Below are 21,515 nucleotides of genomic sequence, written 5' to 3'. Positions count from 1 at the left end.
TATATATATATACATATATACACACACATCTTTCATTGGTTTTGCTTCTCTAGAAAACTCAGCCTAAGACATCACAATAACAAGTTTTAAAAAATAAGAGTCATTTAGGACTTGCTGTTGTTAAGTGCCATCGAGTTGGTTCTGACCCATAGCAACCCTGTATAGGGTTTCTGAGGAGTGACTGGTGAGCTTGAACCACCGACCTTGCGGTTCAAACCAACTTTTCAGTCCAGTGCATTAACCCTCAGCGCCACACCAGGACTCCTAAATTATATTAATTTAGATTGGTGTCCATTGTATGTTTCCCCCTGAGTCTACATTTATTCTACATACATGACTACATATTTGTCCATTTAGCATCCTGATTGCCAGAATAGGGAACTGTTTCTCTGAAAACATTTTTTAGAAAACAGGCTATAAAAGGCAACATTTGCTACTTGTTATGTCAGCAATCTTCTGGTTTCCTGTGTAAGGTCTGGCTTCCAGTATATACTAGCAGTAAACTGCTCTTAACAGGCAATAGTATATCATTAGCTTATTGGTTATCAGGATGTAACAGTAGATAATTTACTCTATGTGAATTAGTGCTGTTAAAATTTCAGCACTTCCAAAATGAAACAATTTATTTTTTTTTGCTTTATCGCTAGGGAGATGTCTTGTATGCGCACACTAAGGAAAACACTACATGACAAATATCATATAAAATGTATGTCCTTATACATAGCAACTCCATGTGTGGCAGAGTTGAACTGTTCTATAGAATTTTTAAGATTGTGAACTTTCAAAAACAGATTGCCAAGCCTATCTTCCAAGTCACTTGTGGGTGGACTTGATTCAGCTAGTAGTTGAAAGCTTAAGCATTTGCACCACCCAAGAGCTCCTGCATGTGGGATAACAACGGCTGGCACACTCTCTGGTATTTGAGACTTATATGGGTAAGAGGCAAGTTGCTAAGAGTTTCCTCTCATTTTAACTTTATTAAAATTTAAAAATAAGCTTTCTTTTTCTAATTATTAAAAAAAAAACATACTCTAGAGAAAAAGCAAGTAAGTGAAAAAAGTGAATTAAACAAAAAGTTAAACAAAATATATTAGCACCAGTTGCATTTGTTTTATATGAATTTGCATTTTGTTGCATTTGGTTTGTGAAAATATATCTACATAATTGAGATCATGCTGCATCCACAATTTCTATTCCACATTTTTATTTAAAACAATCATTTTTGCATGTTACTTTTAAGTTTTATGGCATCGGCCTTAATGAATGCACATCATTCTTTTCTAGGATATATGCTGTACAACCATTTTGAGGCATTCAGGTTGCTTGCAGTATTTTGCTATCATCAACAATTCTTCAATCCATAACTTTACACATGAAGAATTTTGCAATATTTCTGTACCAGATTACAAGTCACAAGAAATCAATGTGTTAGCTTGAATAACTGAAAAGCTAAAAAGGAGATTGGCTTCAGATACAATTAGATGCAGGCACCAGCTAATGACTTAAGTTAACTGTCTTTCCATCTTCTGGACCAGCTTGCCTCTGTACCAGTTTCACTCTGGGGCCTGTTTCTTTACATCCTCCCAGCAGAAAGACAGCTGCTCCTTTCAAAACTTCCAGCAGAAGCCCCCTGATTGAGGCTCATTAATGAACATCACTGGGGTCAAACACCCATCCTGAACACCTGGTCTCCTTGCTGTTTTTTGGAATCCCCCCAGCTGCCGAGGGTCACTGCTCTTGTCCACTCTGCTCCCTTGCTCATCTCCGAGCATCTCCATGGCTTTCTGCCCCCTCACTTCATTCAATCCCCACTCAGGACGTCCAAAAGCTAACCTTCACTATCCTTTCTTGTTCTGTTTCTCTTCACAAACTTTCACTGCCTGACGTTCTATTATATGTTCATGTGGTTTATATTATTTGTCTCTTCCATGGGAACGAAAGCTGAAACTATTTGCAGCAATATCCAGCACTCAATAAATATTTCGCAAATGATTTAATGAGAGGGTGTACTTGGCCAGGCAAGTACTCACCCCTAATGTCACTTTACGTATAGACAAGAACTGGTGTCCTTGTGGAGTGATTCCCCAAAGAAAATGTAAGAATATTGGGCAACAATTGCCAGAAAAAGGAATACTGAATGCTAGGCGGGTCAAAACAATGGATGTCCATAACGATTTTAGTTCACTTTTTAATAAAGGCAATTTGCAGGAATGGGGAAGCTTACAGGATATGAATGTTTGAATCTCTTGGTGCACGCACAAAGGAATGAAATGCTCCTCAATGCACAGCATCTCTTGTGATCCATAGGGTTTTCACTGGCTGACTTAGGAAGTAGATCACCAGGCCTTTCTTGCTAGTCTGTCTTACTCTGGAAGCTTTGCAGAAACCTGTTCTGCATCATAGCAACATGACAGATGGGTGGTATCACGTGAAGCACACTGGTCGGGAGAATTCCAAGTCTCCCACATGGTAGGCAAGAAATCTACCAGTGTATCACAAATGCCCTCTTGTTTCCATTTTAACCTCTTTATAAAAATCTCCTTGTAGCAGGAGAAATAATCTTGCTTAAATGCAGATCTTTCTCTGGCATGCCAAGCCAGAAATGGTTCTGCCTCACCTCATTCCTCTGGCCTCACCCCAGTCTTGCCACTACTCACCAGGCTTTCTCTTCTGCCTTGGGCCTCATTCATTCTAACCTCAGGACCCTGTACTTTCTGTTCCATTTACCTAGAAAGTCCCCTCTTGGCGATTTTCCTGGGCCGACACCTACCTTCTTCCAGGTCTCTGGTCCATTGCCATCCCATGGCTGCTTTAATGGCACGTCCCACCCAGGCATCTCCAGCAAAATTGATGTGTTTTCTTCACAGCGCTCATCACCCTTTTTTACTTCTCTGGCTTCTCCACTAGAACGTAAGTGCCATGAGGCCCTTTTCTCACCGTCCATTGCTATATCCCCAAATCTCACTGGTAGCTGGCATAGTAAGGACGTTGATTGGAAAAATAATCAACAAGCTGCTCTCCAAGACGGTTGCAGCTACTTCTACTTCCATCAGCAAGCAGCAAGAATGTCCATTTCATTTCTCACTGAGGCAGTTTTCTTAGACTCAACCTTGGGGAGAAGCAATGGATCATTTTCCACCAGGTAAAAAGATAACAAAACAGTTGCTATTGCCTTGGTTCTGCCTTCAGCGATCCAATGAGTTTCAGAGTAGAGCTGTACTCCAGAGGGTTTCCAATGGCTGTGGTCTTTCAGAAGTAGATGACAGGCTTTTCTTCTATGGTACCTTTGGGTGAATTCAAACTGCCAACCTTATAATACCGAGCTGAACTTTTAACTGTGCCAGCCACAGACTTAGCATTTGAACAGAGTTCAATGTAGACTCTCCTATAGTCAGATACATTATAACAAGGCTATAGAATAGGGTTTTACTTTCCTGCCTAGTTTAAATACAGCCCAAGTCTTAACCACCATTATTTTAAAGAGAAAAATATTCTTTACTATTGCAACTGGACTCAAGGGATCTTTCTAAAGATGCTATATGAAGTAAAAATTGGCAAATAATCAGCTTACATATTTAGGATGTGACTGGGCATAGCTTCTGAACAGTACTATACCAAATTATCCAATTTTGTTAGTATTTTGATTTCTAAAACTGTTCGTTACTGACATTAGACTACACTCATTTTTGTACATTAATTAAAAAAATATATTAAAAATTTTAAAAAGTAGAAACATATTAACTTGGGTGAAGGGAAAAAACAGCCAACAAAATCTGCCATAGAAAAAACAGCCAAACAAATCTGCCAAATCCTCCTACTCACAGTGACTCTGTAGCGTAGACTAGAACTTCCCCTTTGGGTTTTTGAGATGATACATCTCTATGGGAGCAGACAGCCTCACCTTTCTCCCAAGGAATGACTGGTGTGTTTGAACTGCAGACTTTGTGGTTAGCAGCCCAATGTGTACATATGCCACTATGCCACCAGGGTTTCTTGGTGGAAAAGACAGTACACAATACGAGGAAGGTCAGCACAAGGTGATCAAGACGAATGAAGACAATGGTGCAGCACAAGCATTAAAGGAAACAAAGGTAAAGTCTATCACAGTCTAAGCCCGTAGTAACAATAATCTACTTAGTAAGAGTGAATATATAGTTAGACACAGAAGATGAACAGGTATGGGAAGGTGGGAAGGTGTATGGGACTACACCCACAGATAAATCCAGGTTTGACAGAGGGTACTTCTAAATATGCATTTATATGTATGCAAATATGAACACAGTAAAGCATAGAGGGGGCAAAGTTATTAAAACTCCTTAGCCATAACCAAACACCTGGAGGGAAAGAGTCACTGGGGGGGGGGGGCTCTGTACCATTGTTTCAGGGGCCATTCAGGTCAATTGGCATAGTATAGTCCACAACATTCTACATTCTACTTTGGTGAGTAGTAACTGGGGTCTTAAAAGCTTATGAGCAGCCATTTAAGGTGCAACTATTGGTCTCACCCTTTCCAGAGCAAACAAAAAGGAAGATAATCAAAGATGCATGGAAACAATTAGTCCTAAGGTCTAAGGGACCATGTAAACCCCAGCCTGTGTGATGCTGAGACCAGAACTAGATGGTGCCCAGCTCTCCCCACTGTTGACTGCTCTGAAGGATCATCATGGTCCTAGATGGAGTGGGAGAAAACTGTGGAAAAAAGCTCAAAATCATTAAAAAAAAAAAAATGACCTGGCTTACTGGTCTGATAAACACTGGTGGGACCCCTGAAACTATGGCCCTTCAAGCCTTGAAATCAACTCACCCCCTATAGCTCAACTTTCAGTCAAACAACAGACAGACGTAGAAGGTGAACACCACCACCAGACAGGTCACACGTCTTAGAAAACTCAGTCATATGAGAACAAAAGGGCAGCATTTTCCCAGGGATAAAGCCCAGAAAGCCAGAAGGGATTGGCAAGAAGAGTGGAAATGGAAAACACAGGAAGGAAGTCGGAAGAGGGCTGTTGCATTATGGAGATTGTCATCAATGTCACAAAACAAAATGTGTAGATACTGTTAAATGAAAAACCAATTTCTCTGTATGCTTCACCTAAATGACCATAAAAAATAAAAAGCCTTGCAAAAAGAATTGATCCGTATAAAAAGTATTTAATTAGAATACATCAAAGTACTTTCTATCAGGTAAAAATTCATATAAAATATATCAGATAAAACTAATTCATTTTCCCACAATCTGAAAAGAAATTATTTCAATACAAAAATAATAAACTTCACATGCTCATTGTTTTTTTTTTTTCTCTCAGTCAAATATTCAGAATAACATAGGAATCACATTGAATTCAGCAAAATATTGATGATAGTCTGAAAACAAAATCATCAATACAAAGTTTTCTGCTTTAAATATAGCACCATTGGGAGAGGAGATACATCTTAAGGGTAGTCTCTAAAACAAGTGATTTCCTAATATTTATGCAACTCTAGCTTTGCGAGGTTAATTTTTAGAAGTTTCTGTGATGTGGGATGGAATATGAAAAGAAAGTAAAACAAAACAAAACAAAGGAGTAACTTTGAAGAATCAACAGATTCACTCACACCCCCACCCCAGGGGTGTTCCTTTTTCCCTGCCTGTTGGGTCACCAGTCATTGATTTCAACCACAAAGGGCGTCTTCACATCTATCTTGCCACTGTTGACAATCCAGCAGTCGGTAAGTGGACGGTCATGCCCATCAGTTGCTTGGAGTTCTATGGAGTGTACCACTGTCTGGTGAGAAAGAGTAGACACATGGTTGAACTTTAACCAGCAGCCATGGCAATCAAAAGGCAAAACCAATATCAAGTCAGAAAGCCCAAGTGTGAATTCAGTTTTCTTAGGACTATAAAACCCATGCAAGCTAACTATGAAACATTTAGTATATTCAGAGAAAGTATGTGTATAGCAGATGAAATCCCTCCATTTCCTTGCTAGACAGAGAACATATAGATATATTTCCTCACTTCTTTTTATAGGCAGTTTGCATTCTAAAATAAACTAATTTTTTGTTAATTCCTTGTAATAAAAGGCATTTCTGCACACCTGCTACAACTCAGTGTATGAGTTGACAGGAATTGAATCTCAGCTCCAGCCTGTAATAAGCACGTGCATAATAAAGTGGCCTGCCCACTTTTAAACGAGTTAAGCCATTAATCTAGAGGTTGAGTCTGATACTAACACGAGCCCAAACTCACAGTAGAGGAACGCCCCTTTCTCTACTTTGGAGGAGTTTAGAAGTTCATGTACCATGCATCACACGGATATGGGAGAGCTGGTTAAGGACTAAAAGAGTAGGCTTTTGACAGGTTTTACAAATAGGGTTGAGACAAACAGCAACACTGCGTCTAAGAGCTTGGGACATAGTGCCAAACAATTTGGTCTCTGGCTGGACTCAGATTAAGTTAGGATAAAGGACAAGTGTTCTTCTAATCATAATGTATATATGTATATAGGTTGCATGTGTGTGTGTACCTAAATTAGTAGCTACACAACTGAATTATCAGTGCTACTTTTTAAAAAATGCATATTCATGGATACACATCTAGAGGTTCTGCTTTGGAATGCCTGAGGTGAGGCTCAGACAACTGTAGTGTGAAAAAGAACCCTGATCTCTGGAAAGATTAAGGGAAGGAGCATTCAGGAGATTCTTTCAACTCCACATAGCTATGAAAAACTCCCATAGGCAATTTTTGCATGATTTTTTTTTTTTTTTTCTGGAAAGAAAGTCTATAGCTTTCAATAGTTTCTCAAAGAAGTATTTGACTCATAAAAGGTTAAGAACAAGTTCTCTTAGCCCAGGCAGCAATGTTCCCCAGGTGCACACCAATGGGTGGAAGGAAGTTGGTGCAGGTAAGGCAATTGAACATAAAATCTAGAGGGTGAGAAGATGTCAAGAGCATGAATAGGAGAGGAATACAAAAGACTTGTACTGCTGATTTTTCTTACAACTTTGCATGATATTGTATTTAAAAACACTCATTAAGTGAATGAATGAATGAATTTACATTCAAAGTATTTCAAACCTGGTTATGCCCAATGTGATTTAACACCTGCATGCCAATCTTTAGCTCATTTCAAAAACAAAATTCAATAAGAGATTTGAGGAATGCTGGCATTCATTATTACTTAAAAATAGATTCTTCTAAGGATAATTATGGTTTGTGAGAGTGTAGGTGTGTCTTTACCGTGATGGGATGTAAAGAGATAGTTAGTGATAGATGTTTGCTCCATTTCTCTCATTCCACATGCTAAAGAGAATTATTCTTTGACAGCTCAGTCTTGATACTACCACATATTTTGAGGGACATTCTGAATCTGCTGGCTCCATTCCTGGCTTTTTGTTGAAGAGAAATAAAAATAGCAAGTGGTTGTTGTTGGTGTGCCGTGGAGTCAGTTCTGACTCACAGGGACCCAGCACAGGGTTTCCGAAGCTGTAAATCTTTACAGAAGCAGAACCGCTGGTAGTTTCAAACTGCTGACCTTGAGATTAAAAGCCCGATTCATAACCACTACGCTACCAGAGCACCTTAAAAATAACAAGTAGAAGTTGCTAAAGAATTGTAAGGAGTAAAACTGGCTTACTTACACTGGAATTGGGGCGTGGGGAGCAGAATAACTCACAAACAAAACAAAACAAAATTTTAGAGGGCAAGGGAGTGAAGGATAGTCCAGAATTGGGGTGGACACATTTTACAGTTAATGATTAAGAAGGCTACTTTGGGAAGTTACTAAGGAGGAAAAAATGTTGAGAGTGAAAGGGAATAAGAATTGTAAGCAATTCCTGTGGGTTATGAGTGTATTCCTTTAATATTCTTTGGGACATGCCAGCATAGATATAGATTGTCTTTAATAATTTTTGATAGCAAGAACATAGGTCTTTGAATGTGACTTGAGTTTGGATGTGGCTTTGCCTTTATTTGGTTACATTAAAAAGGGCTTTTCATTTACATCAAGTAGTGAGATAAAGTCCATGTCAAGCCTCTAACTACTGGTCCAACACTCCTAACAATTGAAAAAAGAATATACACACACTTATATGAGGGAGTTTCAAAAAAGTTCATGGAAAAATTTCATTATCTTTTAATTCCATCTTTCCATGAACTTTTTAAAGCCCTTTTGTATATAAAATATTATAAACCTCTATCTCTGTCTATCTCTATCTCTATATATGCACAGAGTCCTGGTGTGGCACTGTGGGTTAATGAGCTGGACTGCAAAGTCGGTTTGAACCATAAGGTCAGCGGTTCAAGCTAACCAGCTGCCCTAGGAAACCCTACACAGGGTTTCTAACACTTTCTAACATCATTTGTGAGCCATACAAAATTATCATAGGAAACCCTATACAGGGTGTCTATGAGGCAGAACTGGCTAGACGGCATTAAACAACAACATATATATGCACACACACATACAAACATATACACACAAGGGAGCTTAAAAAAGCTTGTGGAAATATGGAATGAAAAGAAAATGGAATGTTTCTACAAACTTTTGAAGCTCCCTAGTATATATAAAATGCTATATATAATTCACCATACCACATGTAATTAATTTCAGGGTCATAGTGTAGCACTGCATAGAGTGTAAACTGCAAGTGCAGAGGCTCAAACCCATGAGTCACTCCTTGGAAATCGTATACAGGGTCTCTATGGGTTGAAATTGTCTTGAAGGCACTTAACATCAACAATAAGTTTATTCACCTTGAATACCCACCCGTCTGGGTATAATCACAGTTTTCTAGCAAGCACATTTTAAGATTAAAATAAATATATCAAGTTACCATCCCATCAATGACTTTTCCAAATACCACATGTTTGCCATCCAGCCAGGAGGTTTTAGTCAAGGTGATAAAGAACTGAGATCCATTGGTGTCGGGCCCAGCATTGGCCATGCTGACCCACCCAATGCCATAATGCTTCAGTTTGAAGTTCTCATCTGGAAATGTCTCCCCATAAATGCTAACACCTGGAAAAGAGGAAAGGAAAAGGAGAGGAGTTAACAAGTGTCAAATGAAATCAGACTTCAAAGCAAAGCCTAGGTTTTAATGCAGCAGTTGTTGTTGTTGTTATGTGCCGTGGAGTCGGTTCTGATTCACAGTGACCCTGCATAGGGTTTCTGAGGCTGTAGATCTTTATTGGAGCAGAAAGCCTCAACTTTCTCCTGTGGAACAGCTGCTAGTTTCGAACTGCCGACCTTGAGATTAGCAGTCCGATTTGTAACCACTATGCTACCAGAGCTCCTTTTAATGCAAGGGTGGGAAACCTTTTTTTCTGCCAAAATTTCTAATATCATTCGTGCGCCATACAAAATTATCAACTTAAAAATTAGCCTGTTATATTTGGTCAAACATTTCATTAACTCAACCCTAATGTGATGGTTGGAACTGTGGTTGTCTTGGCAGGGCCAAACCAAATGATTTCAAGGGCCATATTTATATGGCCCATGGGCTGGATGTTCCCCACCCCTGCTTTACTGAAATCTGTTAATAAAAGCCTATAGGATGTGGTGATGGGCAAAAGTTGAGCAAAAATAAGGAGGTATAAAGGAGAGAATAATATATCTCTTACCGGAACGGGGCTTCAGAGTATGAAATAAACAAATAAAAAAGCTTATATATGACACCTAGTGGCAAGATACTTTCTGTCCTCAATCTAAGTGTCAATATGGGCCACATGGGTCAATGATTTTACTCTGAAATGAGAAGAAACCAAAAGGCATCCTAAAGCCAGAAGGAAAGACAGCTGACCCATCCTAGTGGCTCAGCCTCTGCTGTGAGGGTATGAGTCACTTGTCCTGAGGTGTACTGAGTTCAGGTGTGGTGGGCCAGTTCTACCTCAGCCTACAGTATACCAAGCACTTGATATACACTCTTAGCTGATTTCCCCAGCAACACTATACAACAGGTATTCTCAATCTCATTTTGCAATGGGAGCAGGCAATAATTCTTGAAAATACGGGAGCAGAATTTGAACATCTGACTTTCTGACTCTGAAGCAGGTGTTCATTCCTGCCTCAGCACTACAAGCTGTAGCAGCTAGTCTGAAAGTCATTAGGATAAAGACTTCAGGACACAGAGGCTAACAACAACTGGGAGCCCCCAGTGATCCAACCTTGAACAAAAGGACCAAAGGAAGGTATGTCCAAGATTAAGCAAAGCAGCAGGTAAGCAGAACACATTTCCCCAAAAAATAGCATTAAAGAGTATGAGCAGCATCTGCCCTATTATTAAACACCTCAGAGAGCCCATCAAGCCCATGTCCTCCTTTGGCACACCTTAGCCACTGGTTGCTAACTGCAAAAACCTGACTCAGCTGGAGGGACCAGAGTGGCTATCAAAGGCAAGCTATTTATAGCAGGCTGGTCAGTGACATAGGTGGTAGCCTGGCAGGCATGCTCTGCTCCACAGTGTAGTCTAGGATAAATGTAAGTAACCCAAAAGGTCTTTTCTCCAAATCTCAGACAATTTTAGCTCATGACACAACCACAGAGGGTAGGAAAAAGGAGAATGAGAAAGAGAGAGAAAACAACAGAAAAGAGGGCAGAGAAAGCTCAAATTGCATTTCTGCTGAGCCTGAAGGTAGGGAAGTAGCATGCCAGTACTAAGGAGACAGGTTCTAAAGCTGCAGGATTTTCTCATGAGACCTGGCTGTGCAAAATATTCTACCAAGTGAATATAGTCCCACTATGGAAAGACAGTGAACATCAAACAATACCATTTAAAATTAGGATGCCTCATTATTTGTACCTACTAAGGTTTTGGTAGATGAGGCCCTAAAGTTCTATCTTTCTTTAATTAGTTTAGCTGTTTTTATGACTTTGTTTGTTCAGTCTGGGTTACCATATTGACTTAATCTTAGGTTCAATTTGGTCAGAGGGAAAAGGAGAAATGCAAGAGATAAAGTTACCGCCAGTGCCATCTCCAGTGGTGAAGTCTCCTCCTTGAATCATAAAATCTTTGATGACACGATGAAATTTGCTTCCTGTATATCCATATCCTTTCTGAAGAGATTATTTAAATTAAATATACAAGTAGATATAACCCACATTGAAAGATAACCCCCCAGTGTTTATCTGGTAATGACAAAATAAGAAAATTAAACAAGACATCTATAGAACTTGATTAGGTCCCAGAAATGATGTAGATAGAAATGTGTCATTAGTTGGCCAATAGTAATAATAATAAACTATAGAAATAGGGAATTGTGTAATAAACCATGGGAATGAGGTAAAAAGTAGAGCAATGTGCATTTCCACTTGATGACTATTTCCATTTCTTGAAACCTAAGATTTTATAAATATAAACTCTATAGCAAAATAAGTAAACTGCATTACGTCATCTCAACTATTACTTTAACACTGTCTCTATACTTGAATTAAAAGAAGGACGATCCAATTTCATGAACCGTTAAAGGAAATAAAATGAGACATACTTACTTCTCCTGTTGCCAGAGCGATAAAATTTTCCACAGTCTTGGGTACAACTTTTCCAAACAGGCCAATCACTATTCTACCAACATCGTTGTCTCCAATCCTCACATCAAAGAAGACCTGCACATAATTGGAAGAGAGAAATGGTTATATCCTAGAAAAGCTTTATATATGTCAAAAATGAGATCCTAAGAATTGAACAACATACAAAGCCTTGTCCACCAGTATTTTATAGCAAAGGTATGAAGAAATATGATATCAATTAAAGGAGCTCTAAAATAATTTTGTTGAGAGCATTTCACTCACAAGTATTCATTCAACAAATATTTATTGAGTACCACCTATGGGCCACCAGCTGCTCCACAGAAGAAAGATGAGGTTTTCTGCCGCCACAAAGATTTATACCCTTAGGAACCCTAAATGCAGGGCCAGTATGAGTTGGAACTGATGTGATGACATTTAACAACAACCACCACCTGTGGGCCAGGCACTGTATAAGACATTGGGTTTAATGTTTGATTCAATACTGTCAGCATTAACCAATAAAATCTTTACGAATTCTACTCCTTCCCTCCTTTACCCTTGGCTCTCAAATGCCCTAAACACTGCTGCTAGTTCCAGTTTCTCAGCTTTGTGGATGAGGATGAAAGTGGAAATTGTTGCTCTTTTGAAAGGTTGTTGTTGTTGTTTCGTGCCATCAAGTCGGTTCCAACCCATAGTGACCCTGTATAGGGTTTCCAAAGAGTGGCTGTTGAGCTTGAAATGCAAACCTTGTGGTTCAAACTGACTTTGAAGTCCAGTGTATTAACCCATAGCGCCACAATACTCTCTAATGGCAGCAGGAGATAAATATGGTGATAAAAAATATCCATGCATATTTACTTACTTATTTTTATAACTTTGCACAATGCCAAATTTTCAGTCTTGAGTTCTCAATAGATGTCTAATATCCAGGGGACCACAAAAGATGACAAAAATGCCACAGTCCTTTCAAAGGCCTGCTACTCACTCCCAAGCGCAATTAGGTACCAGGTTCCCACCTTCATCCAATGTACAACACACACTACACGCAGGGCCAGACAAAGTCATTTACCCTGTAAAACTAAACACTGAGTTTAGCTGTCACGTTCTCAGTGTTATAGAAGTAGAATTTGTTCTTTCTCTGCCACAACGTTTTAGAACAGAGAAAGAGAACATATATCCAAGAAGTGGGTGTGAATCACTTACTTTTAAAATTCTCTTGGGATGGTTTTTTTTGTTGTTGTTGTTTTATTTCTCACCAATTGTTTCATCCAAAAAGGAATTATGTCATTTTTCTTCACAAATCATTATATTAAGAAGATTCTGAGGCTGAATGCTTGAAAAGGCCATGGAGTCAAAGGGCATTCTATTAGTGAGTTTAGATTATACGAACCAATTTACTGTTTGAATGGGTAAAATAAAATAAAATAAGATAAAAAAGATATTCAGGAGATAGCTTTAAAAAATATATAAGAAGGCTGTCAAAGAAAAAAGATGTCTTACAGTTTAGAAAAATCACTAAGTAAAGACTGTCAAGCTTTAGCTTAAAGACAAGGGCTTCTGCCAATACATCAGCACATCTGTCATGGGATGATGTGATATTTAGTGTTCCATGTGGCATTTTACAATTTTTACATGACCAAAGCAACATAAATGTTATTATTATTTATTTAGGAGAGCTTTCCAGAATGCATAAAAGGGCCTCGTCTTCGAGATGAGGTACGCCAGTAGAGAACAACTCAGCAGTGGCTGGGAAAGGAAAGTGTCTCAACAAAACCTGTGGCACAGCTGGTGCCACAGAGATGCAGGTTCTCCAAAGGGATTTCTAAGCCAAAGTGGAAATTCAATAACAGGCAGTAATGGAGCAGCACCCTCAAAGAGAATTAGGAACATATTAGAGAAACATTAGGGAAGCCTTCCATACTTTAAAAATAAGACAGAATGAATAAATAAAATAAGAGAAAGTGAAGCCTGTGGGGTTTTAGGAGACAGAGAGTAAAACCTGTGAGAATAGCTTAAGAACAGAATGAAAAAGTGCCTGTCGTTCAGCATGATATTTCAATAAAAATCTTACTTATATTATACATACCTACTATGTAAAGTGGAGTCCTGGTGTGGTGCTGTGGGTTAATGTGCCAGACTGCAAAGCCGTTTGAACTGCAAGATCGGCGGTTCAAGCTTACCAGCTGCTCCTCAGAAACCCTATACAGGGTTGCTATGGGTTGGAATCAACTTGAAGGCACTTCAAAACAACTATGTAAAGTATTATAATTAATACTGCAAAGGCCTGGAGTTGGATAATCAAATAGGAAGAACACCATTGGCATTTCCTAAACTGAAAGAACTGAAGAAAAATTTAAGTCTCAAGTTGGAGGATTCTATGGACAAAATGGCATGAGTCAGGCACACTTTATAATGCAGCTTCTCAGATTATGCTGAGCAAACAATCCGAGAAGCTGGGTTATATGAAGAAGAATGTGGCATCAGGGTTTGAGGAAGACTCATTAATAACCTGTGATATGCAAATGATACAACTTTGCTTGCTGAAAGTGAAGAGGACCTGAAATACTGATAAAGATCAAAGACCACAGCCTTTAGTATGGGCTGCACCTCAGTGTGAAGAAAATAAAAATCCTTACCAGTGGAACAATAAACAACATCCATCTAAATGGAGAAAAGACTGAAATTGTCAAAGACTTCATTTTGCTCAGCTCAACCATCAACACTCATGGAAGCAGCAATCAAGAAACCAAACGACGTACTGACATATTACATTAGGCAAATCTGCTGCACAAGACCTCTTTAAAGTGTTCAAGAGTAAAGATGTCTGTTTGAGGACTAAGTTGGCCTTTTCAATAACCTCAAGTGAATGCTAAAGTTGGACAGTGAATAAGAAAGACTGTAGAAAGGATTGATGCATTTGAGTTATGGTTTTGGAGCAGAATATTGAAAGACCCATGGACTGCCAAAAGAACAGACCAAACCATATTGGAAGTACAGTCAGAATGCTCACTGGAAGCCAGGATGGCCAGACTTTATCTCTCATACTTTGGACATACTATCAGAAGGGATGAGTCCCTTGGTAAGGTGGAAGGTCGGAGAAAAAGAGAAACACCCCCAAGATGGATTGGTGCAGCAGCAATGGACTCAAATATAGTAACGACTGTGAAGTTGGCACAGGGCTGAGCAGTGTTTCATTCTGTTGTACATAGGGTGACTATGAGTTGGCACAAACTCAATGATATCAACAACAATGGACAAAATATTGCATAATGCAGGACACATCAAAAAAAGATGGAAGGAATATAGAGAGTCACTGTACCAAAAGGAACTGGTCAATGTTCAACTATTTCAGGAGGTAGCATATGACCAAGAACCAAGGGTACTTAAAGAAGTCCAAGACAACTACGTGGCCAACTGAAGTAATCCATATTTGTGCCAGTTCCAAAGATAAGTGATCTAAGGGAATGCAAGGCATTATTTAATATTATCATTAATATCACATACAAGTAAAATTTGGGGGAAGATAATCCAAAAATGGTTGTAGCAGTACAATGACAAGAACTGCTAGAAATTCAAGTCAGGTTAGAAGAGGATGTGGAACAAGGGATATCATTGCTCATATCAGATCTATCTTGGCTGAAAGCAGAAATTATCAGAAAGATGTTTACCTGTGCTTTTTTGATCATACAAAGGCATTCAATTGTGTGAGTCATAACATATTACAGAGAACAATGGGAAGAACGGAAATTCCAGAACACTTAACTATGCTCTGTGAAATATGTTTATAAACCAAGAAACTAGACTAGATGAAGATTAATACATCATTGGGATTAGAAGACTCATAAGCAACCAGCAATATACAAGTGACACAAACTTGCTTTGTTACAAGAGAAGAGGACTTGCAAAAGCCCCTGTTAAAGTATTACAAAGCAAAGATGTCAATTTGAGAACTAACATGTGCCTGTCCCAAGCCATGATATTTTTTCATATGAATGTGAAATCTGGACAATGGATAAGAAAAGCTGGAAAAGAACTGATGCCTTTGAATTACGATGTCGGTGAAGAATACTGACTATACCATGGACAGTCAGAAGAATGAACACATTTTGGAAGAAATACAGACAAAATGTTTCTTAAAAAGGAGGACAGCAAGACTTCGTGTCATGTGCTTTGGACCAGTCCCAGAGAAGGACATCATGCTTGGAAAAGAAAGTCAGTGAAAAGAGGAAGACCCTCAAGGAAATGGATTAACACAGTGGCTGCAACAAGAGGCTCAAGCATGGTAACAATTGTGATGGAGCCCTTATGGAGTAGAAAGTGTGTTTGGATTCCAGTGCCCAGCATAATGTTGGCAGAAGTAAGTACTAAAAAAAAAAAAAAGTTAAGTAACTTAGTGCCAACTGCTGCTGAATAAGAGCCAGACCAGACAGAAGATGAGGGTGGACCCAAAGTAGCTACCAGGCAAGCCCTCCCATTCCTTACCCTTTAACCATATCTGTCTCTGACTGGACTGAGTTCCCTTGTGAATAAGGCCTTGTACAGGGCAAGATGTGAGGCTATAACATCCCTACCCTCAGGGAGTTTACAGTTCAAACCAAGAAAAATCACACAAACAAATAACTGTTACATAACGGGGAATCAAGTTTTAAAAGAAGACAAATACGGACACAGTGTCATGGTGAAGACTGGTGATTATCTGTGGGCATCAGGAGGGCTTCTTGGAAGAGGCAGTACTTGGAGCTCAGGTTGCACTTTGACAGGGGGTAGGGGGCATGGAAAGGAGCTCTGGTAGCGTAGTGGTTACGAATTGGGCTGCTAGCCGCAAGGTCAGCAGTTCGAAACTAGCAGCTGTTCCACGGGAGAAAGATGAGGCTTTCTGTTCCCGTAAAGATTTGCAGCCTCGAAAACCCTGTGCAGGGTCGCTATGAGTCGGAACCTGACTCTAGGGTACTTAACAACAACAACAGGGGGCACGGAAGTTGACACCTCGATCACCTTTGGGTTTTCTCCTCAAAGTTGCCTATGAAAATCATTTGAAAAGTGTAAGGTCCTAGAGGTAGGGCAGGCAGGAAGAAGATGAGGTACTCACACAGCCTGATCCAAACCTTATAGGGTTAATCCTGCTTCCATTTCTAAAGTAATTAGGAAGATCCAGACTATATGAGCTGTGATATCAAGGAACCTATTCTCAATCCAGCTCCAGTCTTATTGGCTATGGGACCTTGGGCAAATTAAACAAACACTGAGCTCCAGTTCCTCATCTGTAAAATAAAGTTGATGATTTCCTGCAGGGATTGGCTATTACAGTAGGAAAACAAGAGTAATGTAAATAACACTAAACAACTGATCTCTTAAAACAGGGACTGTGGGCTATTATTTCTGTCTCTACTTCCAGAAGAGGAAACTGAGCCTCTGATACCAGCTAACTCGCCCAAGTTTATCCAGCTATGGCCTCTTGACCACCACATACAAAGTACTTGCAAGCTGGGACATGTGAATCTAGCTGGAAAGAAGGCAGTGCTATTTTGTACATTCTCAGTGCCTGACCCTGCATTTGGCATTTGCTGGGAAATGCCAGGCTTCAAACACCACTTCAGCAGATATGAATCTAATGAGCCAGACAGAGCCCTCACCTGAGCCTCTATGGCTTGAGCAGAAAGCTGCCAAGTTGACCCTGCGGTGGGGATAAGTGGCTGAATTTAGTACCACACAAGGTCCCTTCTGAGAGAACAGCACTTCATGTCTCTGTTATTTACAGATACCTATTTTAAAATGAAATTAGAAGTAGAGGAAAGGACTCTGCTGAGGCAAACAGGACACTAGAGCAGTGGCCAATTAATCTACTTTTCTGCTTTCAGAGAACTAATTTTTAACGCATTCATTTTCCAATGAATTTAGTTGTTTTAAAGAGTTCACTGAAAAGATAATTCAACACAGTCAAAGCTGTAGAAGGCTCGCATGCACAATTAGATTTTACAACTTGATACATTTGGCTGGAAAAAAAGGAGACATTTCCAGTGGCAATTCCAAGAGTAGAACGTTGTAAACCCTGCTTCAGTGATAGTGTCATTGTATGCTGGGACACTTATCCCTCTCCCAGCATTCAGCCCAGCCCTCAGCTTCCTCCTTTCTTATCTCCTTCTTCTAGTGGTTCGAAGCCAGACTGAACATTAGAAGCACCAAGAAAGCTTTAAAATGATACCCTACTGGGCAGTGCATCCAGATTATGAGTTAATTGCCCACGAGTTAATTGCTGTGTTATTTTTTTAAGAGCTTCCCAGGTGAGGTTTGTACCCAAATATTGCAAGGGATATCCTTACAATAGAGTCCTGGTGTGGCACTGTACAATAAGCACTGGACTGTTAACCCCAAGGTCAGCAGTTCAAACCCACCAGCCACTCCTTGGAGACCCTATACAAGGTCACTATGAGTCAGAATTTACTCGACGGCACATAACAACATACTTACAATTAAAAAGTATTCATTGTTTATCTGAAATTCCATTTAACTGGTATTCTTTCTCTGGCAACCCTGCTCCATTTCCCTTAATCCCTATCAAGTCCTCAATTCTACCTTCAAAATGTATTTCAAATTCATTTCCTCTTCCCATGTCCACAGTTAGCACCCTAATCCTAGCCACTGTAATTTCAACTGTTTTATGAAGCCCTGAGTAGCCGCTATTAGGTGACTATAGTAATTTTGTAAAAGCATACATATATGAGAGCAAATCATTTACAGGCTTAAAACCCTTCTTCCAACTGCATTTAGATTAGGATTTATACCAAGGCCTCAAAACCCACACTCCTAGCTGTTGTCTCCAAGACTCTGTAGGATTTTGCTGATTGTCCCTCCGACCACATGACATGACACTCATCTTTCTCATTTTCAGAACTACATCAATCCTCTCTCCATTTTCTGAACATATTGATCACTTTCCTTTCTAGAGACCTTTTAATATGCAGTTCCCTTTCCTCCTAAGTCTATGTCTGCTCGTTTTCTTGTCCTTTAGGTGTTTTTAAATGTCATCCTACTGTCGAGTCAATTCCAACTCACAGCGACCCTATGGGACAGAGTAGAACTGCTCCATATGGTTTCCCAGCCTGTAAATCTTTATGGGATTAGATAGCTTCATCTTTTTCTCTTGGAGCAGCTAGCAGGTTTGAATTGCTGACCTTGCCGTTAGCAGCCCAACAACTTGATAAATTTGGCTGGAAAAAAAGGAAACATTTCCAGTGGCAATTCTGAGCAGAATGCTTGTAAACTCTGCCTCAGTGATAGTGTCATCTATGTTGTGACATCTATGTTCTTTACCCATCTGTGTTGCTGTTGTTAAGTGCTATCAAGTCAGTTCTCACTCATAGCAAACATGATAGGATTTCCAAGGAGTAGCTGGTGGATGTGACCACTGACCCTGCAATTAGTAGTCCAGAGCTTATCGTACAGCACCACGCCAGGACCCATGTTAGTGTTCATTTCCTTCATCACAGAAACATTTGTAATAATTTCTTTCCTGTTAATTTTGTCTCCCACAATAGACCGTTAGCTCTATATGGCATGGAAAACCAAAAGATCTGAGGTTCGAGCCTACCAGCTGCTCCTTAGGAGTAGGATTTACAGTCTCAGAAACTCTATGGTGGTGGTGGTTACATGCTCGAGTTGATTTTGAGTCATAGCGACCCTGTATAGGGTTTCTGGAGCTGGAAATCTTTACCAGAGCAGAAAGTCTCATCTTTCTCCCTAGGAGTGATGGGTAGATTCAAACTTTGTGGTTAGCAGCCCAGCTCATAATCCAGTCCACTACCAGAGTTCCTTTGGAGATCCTATACAGGGTCATTATGCATGGCACTGACTCAGTGGTACTTTAACAACAAACATATACAAAAAACCAAGGCGCTGGGATTACAATCAACGCTTCTCAAAACAGCTAGGCAAAATGTATCACCTCCTTGCAGATCTCTCCTTCTGCAACATTTGTTGTTGGTCAGAACCTCCTCTTAATTGTTGTTAGCTTCCTTAGAGTTGATCTCCTGGTAACCCACAAGGAACTTTTGGCTGAATTTTTGAAAAAATGCCTGTCCACTGCTCAGTCACCAGCCGTTCTTTCTAATCTTAGTTTGGAAACTCTTGTGAAACCTGTTCAGCATCATTGTTGTTGTTAAGTGCTGTTGAGTCGGTTTTGACTCATAACAACTCTATATAAGGTTTCCTAGGAGCAGCTGGTGGGTTTGAGCTGCTGACCTTGTGGTTTGCACTTCTGTGCGGATCCTACAGCGCCACACCAGTAATCCATAGCAATACACAAATCTCCAATGACAAATGAGCTATGTACGAGATGTGTTGGATAGGAATCAAATCAGATCTACCTCATGTAAGGTAAGAATTTTACCAGGCCCTTTGGAACTTTTCCCTACCCACCCTCATTGTCTTCCCTCCATGGGGTCTGTGTAGAAGATGTAGAAGATTTAGATATTTCGCTGGTTTAACAGCACCTTTTTCCACTGGCAAACACAGGAATGGCTGTTACGTGCACTTTCAGTCTCCTCCACCCTCTTTCCTTGACCCAATTCCAAAGCACTACCATAAGTGGATTTTCTAGAAGTGGTGATCATGGACACCAACGTATTCTCTCGTTCTTTCACTCTCCTTGCCTCCAGCACTCTCCTAGTACCTTTCACCCTGAGGCAAATATGCTGAAAAAGAACTAAGGTGGTGTAAAGATGAAGTTGTCAAGATGTAGTCCACAGCTGAGACGCAAGGCTGACCCTGGCCATACAGGTGACGTTTTAGCCTGAGCCGGTTTACCAGCACCTAAAATCTGGGTACACATCTGTCCCCTGGGGAGGGACGACCGTGTCTAGATGCAGGAAACGGTGGAAGCGGAGAGCCTCTCACTTAAACTAGGCATTTAATCCCTACTGGGAGCCCTGGTGTGGCGCTGTGGGCTTTAGCACAGGACTGCAAAGTTAGTTTGAACCGCAAGGTCAGCGGTTCAAGCTTACCAGTCGCTCCTTGGAAACCCTATACAGTGTCGCTATGGGTCGGAACTGCCTCCACGGCACTTAACAACAACAACAACAACAAGGGCGTCTGCCGCCCTGGGGTTTTAGGTGGGACTTGGGCTCCTTCCTCCAGGTCTGGTGACGTTGACAGCAGGCGGTCTGGCTGCAACCTCGCAACGAGCGCATCTCGGCCGCCAGTCCCCGTCCCTCCCACATTCTTCCAGCTTCTGTTCTCGAGAAGCCGCCACGCTGAAGGAAGTACTCATCCAGCTCCTTCCTGAAGAAAGAGGGGTTACGGAAGCCTCTCTTCGCTCCGAGGATGGTCACATCTGATCATCGACCCGGGAGACTGACTTTAAACTGCTGGCGACGGCGGGGCTGGCTGGAACTCTGCCCAGCACTCCCGAAATTTCCCCAAGAAAACGCCGGTCCTCTGCGCCCGGCAGCCCCCTCTCACCTAACCCCGTCGCCGCTTCCCGTCTCCCAGCACCGGGAGAAGCTCCCTCCTGGGTGTCCACAGAGTCAAAGATCTCAGCCCAGAAAGTACCCGTCCCCCTCCTCTCCCCTCTCCGGCTGGCAAGAGGGGAAAGTCGCTAGCCCAACGCTCGGTCACCTTGGCCGTCACCGAGGGGCCTCGCTTGCGGGCGCCCGAAGTCCCAGAAGAAAGCACGAGCGCGCTAAGCCCCATGCAAAGCATGAGAGTCAACAGCAACCGGGGATCAGTGCCCATGGTGTGCGGTGGCGGTAGCGCTGGCGGTAGCGGCAATGACTCGGACGTGACCACAGGCTGCCGGACCGCTGGCGGGTCTCCGGGTCGCTGCGCCTGCGCGCTCCCGGTTGAGGGGGAAGGGAATGGGACAGGGCGGGGATCCGGGGCGCGCTCCTCCCAAGTTAAGTCCTGCGACTAGTACTTGGGACTCCGATAGGCGCGCGCAGGGAGCGCAATCCTGGTCGGACTCTCGCAAGAGGCGGGTGCGCTGCGCCGCCAGGCAGAGCGAGAGAGCTTGCGCTGCTCAGACACCGAGTCCGA

At 41.1% G+C, this 21,515-nt stretch overlaps 1 protein-coding gene across 1 annotated transcript; it reads right to left on the bottom strand.

Annotated features, from left to right (window-relative positions):
- Positions 1 to 5,614: 5,614 nt before the first annotated feature.
- LOC102820566 (peptidyl-prolyl cis-trans isomerase C-like) lies at positions 5,615 to 21,311 on the bottom strand. Its single transcript, XM_006871633.1, has 5 exons — positions 21,099 to 21,311; positions 11,469 to 11,582; positions 10,940 to 11,033; positions 8,815 to 8,999; positions 5,615 to 5,765 (listed from the first exon to the last, which is right to left on the bottom strand). Exons 1-5 carry the CDS (start codon positions 21,213 to 21,215, stop codon positions 5,637 to 5,639), a joined length of 639 nt encoding a protein of 212 aa, XP_006871695.1. The 5' UTR covers positions 21,216 to 21,311; the 3' UTR covers positions 5,615 to 5,636.
- Positions 21,312 to 21,515: the final 204 nt, after the last annotated feature.

Source organism: Chrysochloris asiatica, unplaced genomic scaffold (genome assembly GCF_000296735.1).
Source record: "Chrysochloris asiatica unplaced genomic scaffold, ChrAsi1.0 scaffold00171, whole genome shotgun sequence".
Classification (NCBI taxonomy): Eukaryota; Metazoa; Chordata; class Mammalia; order Afrosoricida; family Chrysochloridae; genus Chrysochloris; species Chrysochloris asiatica.
This window is presented reverse-complemented; position numbering and strand designations above follow the sequence as displayed.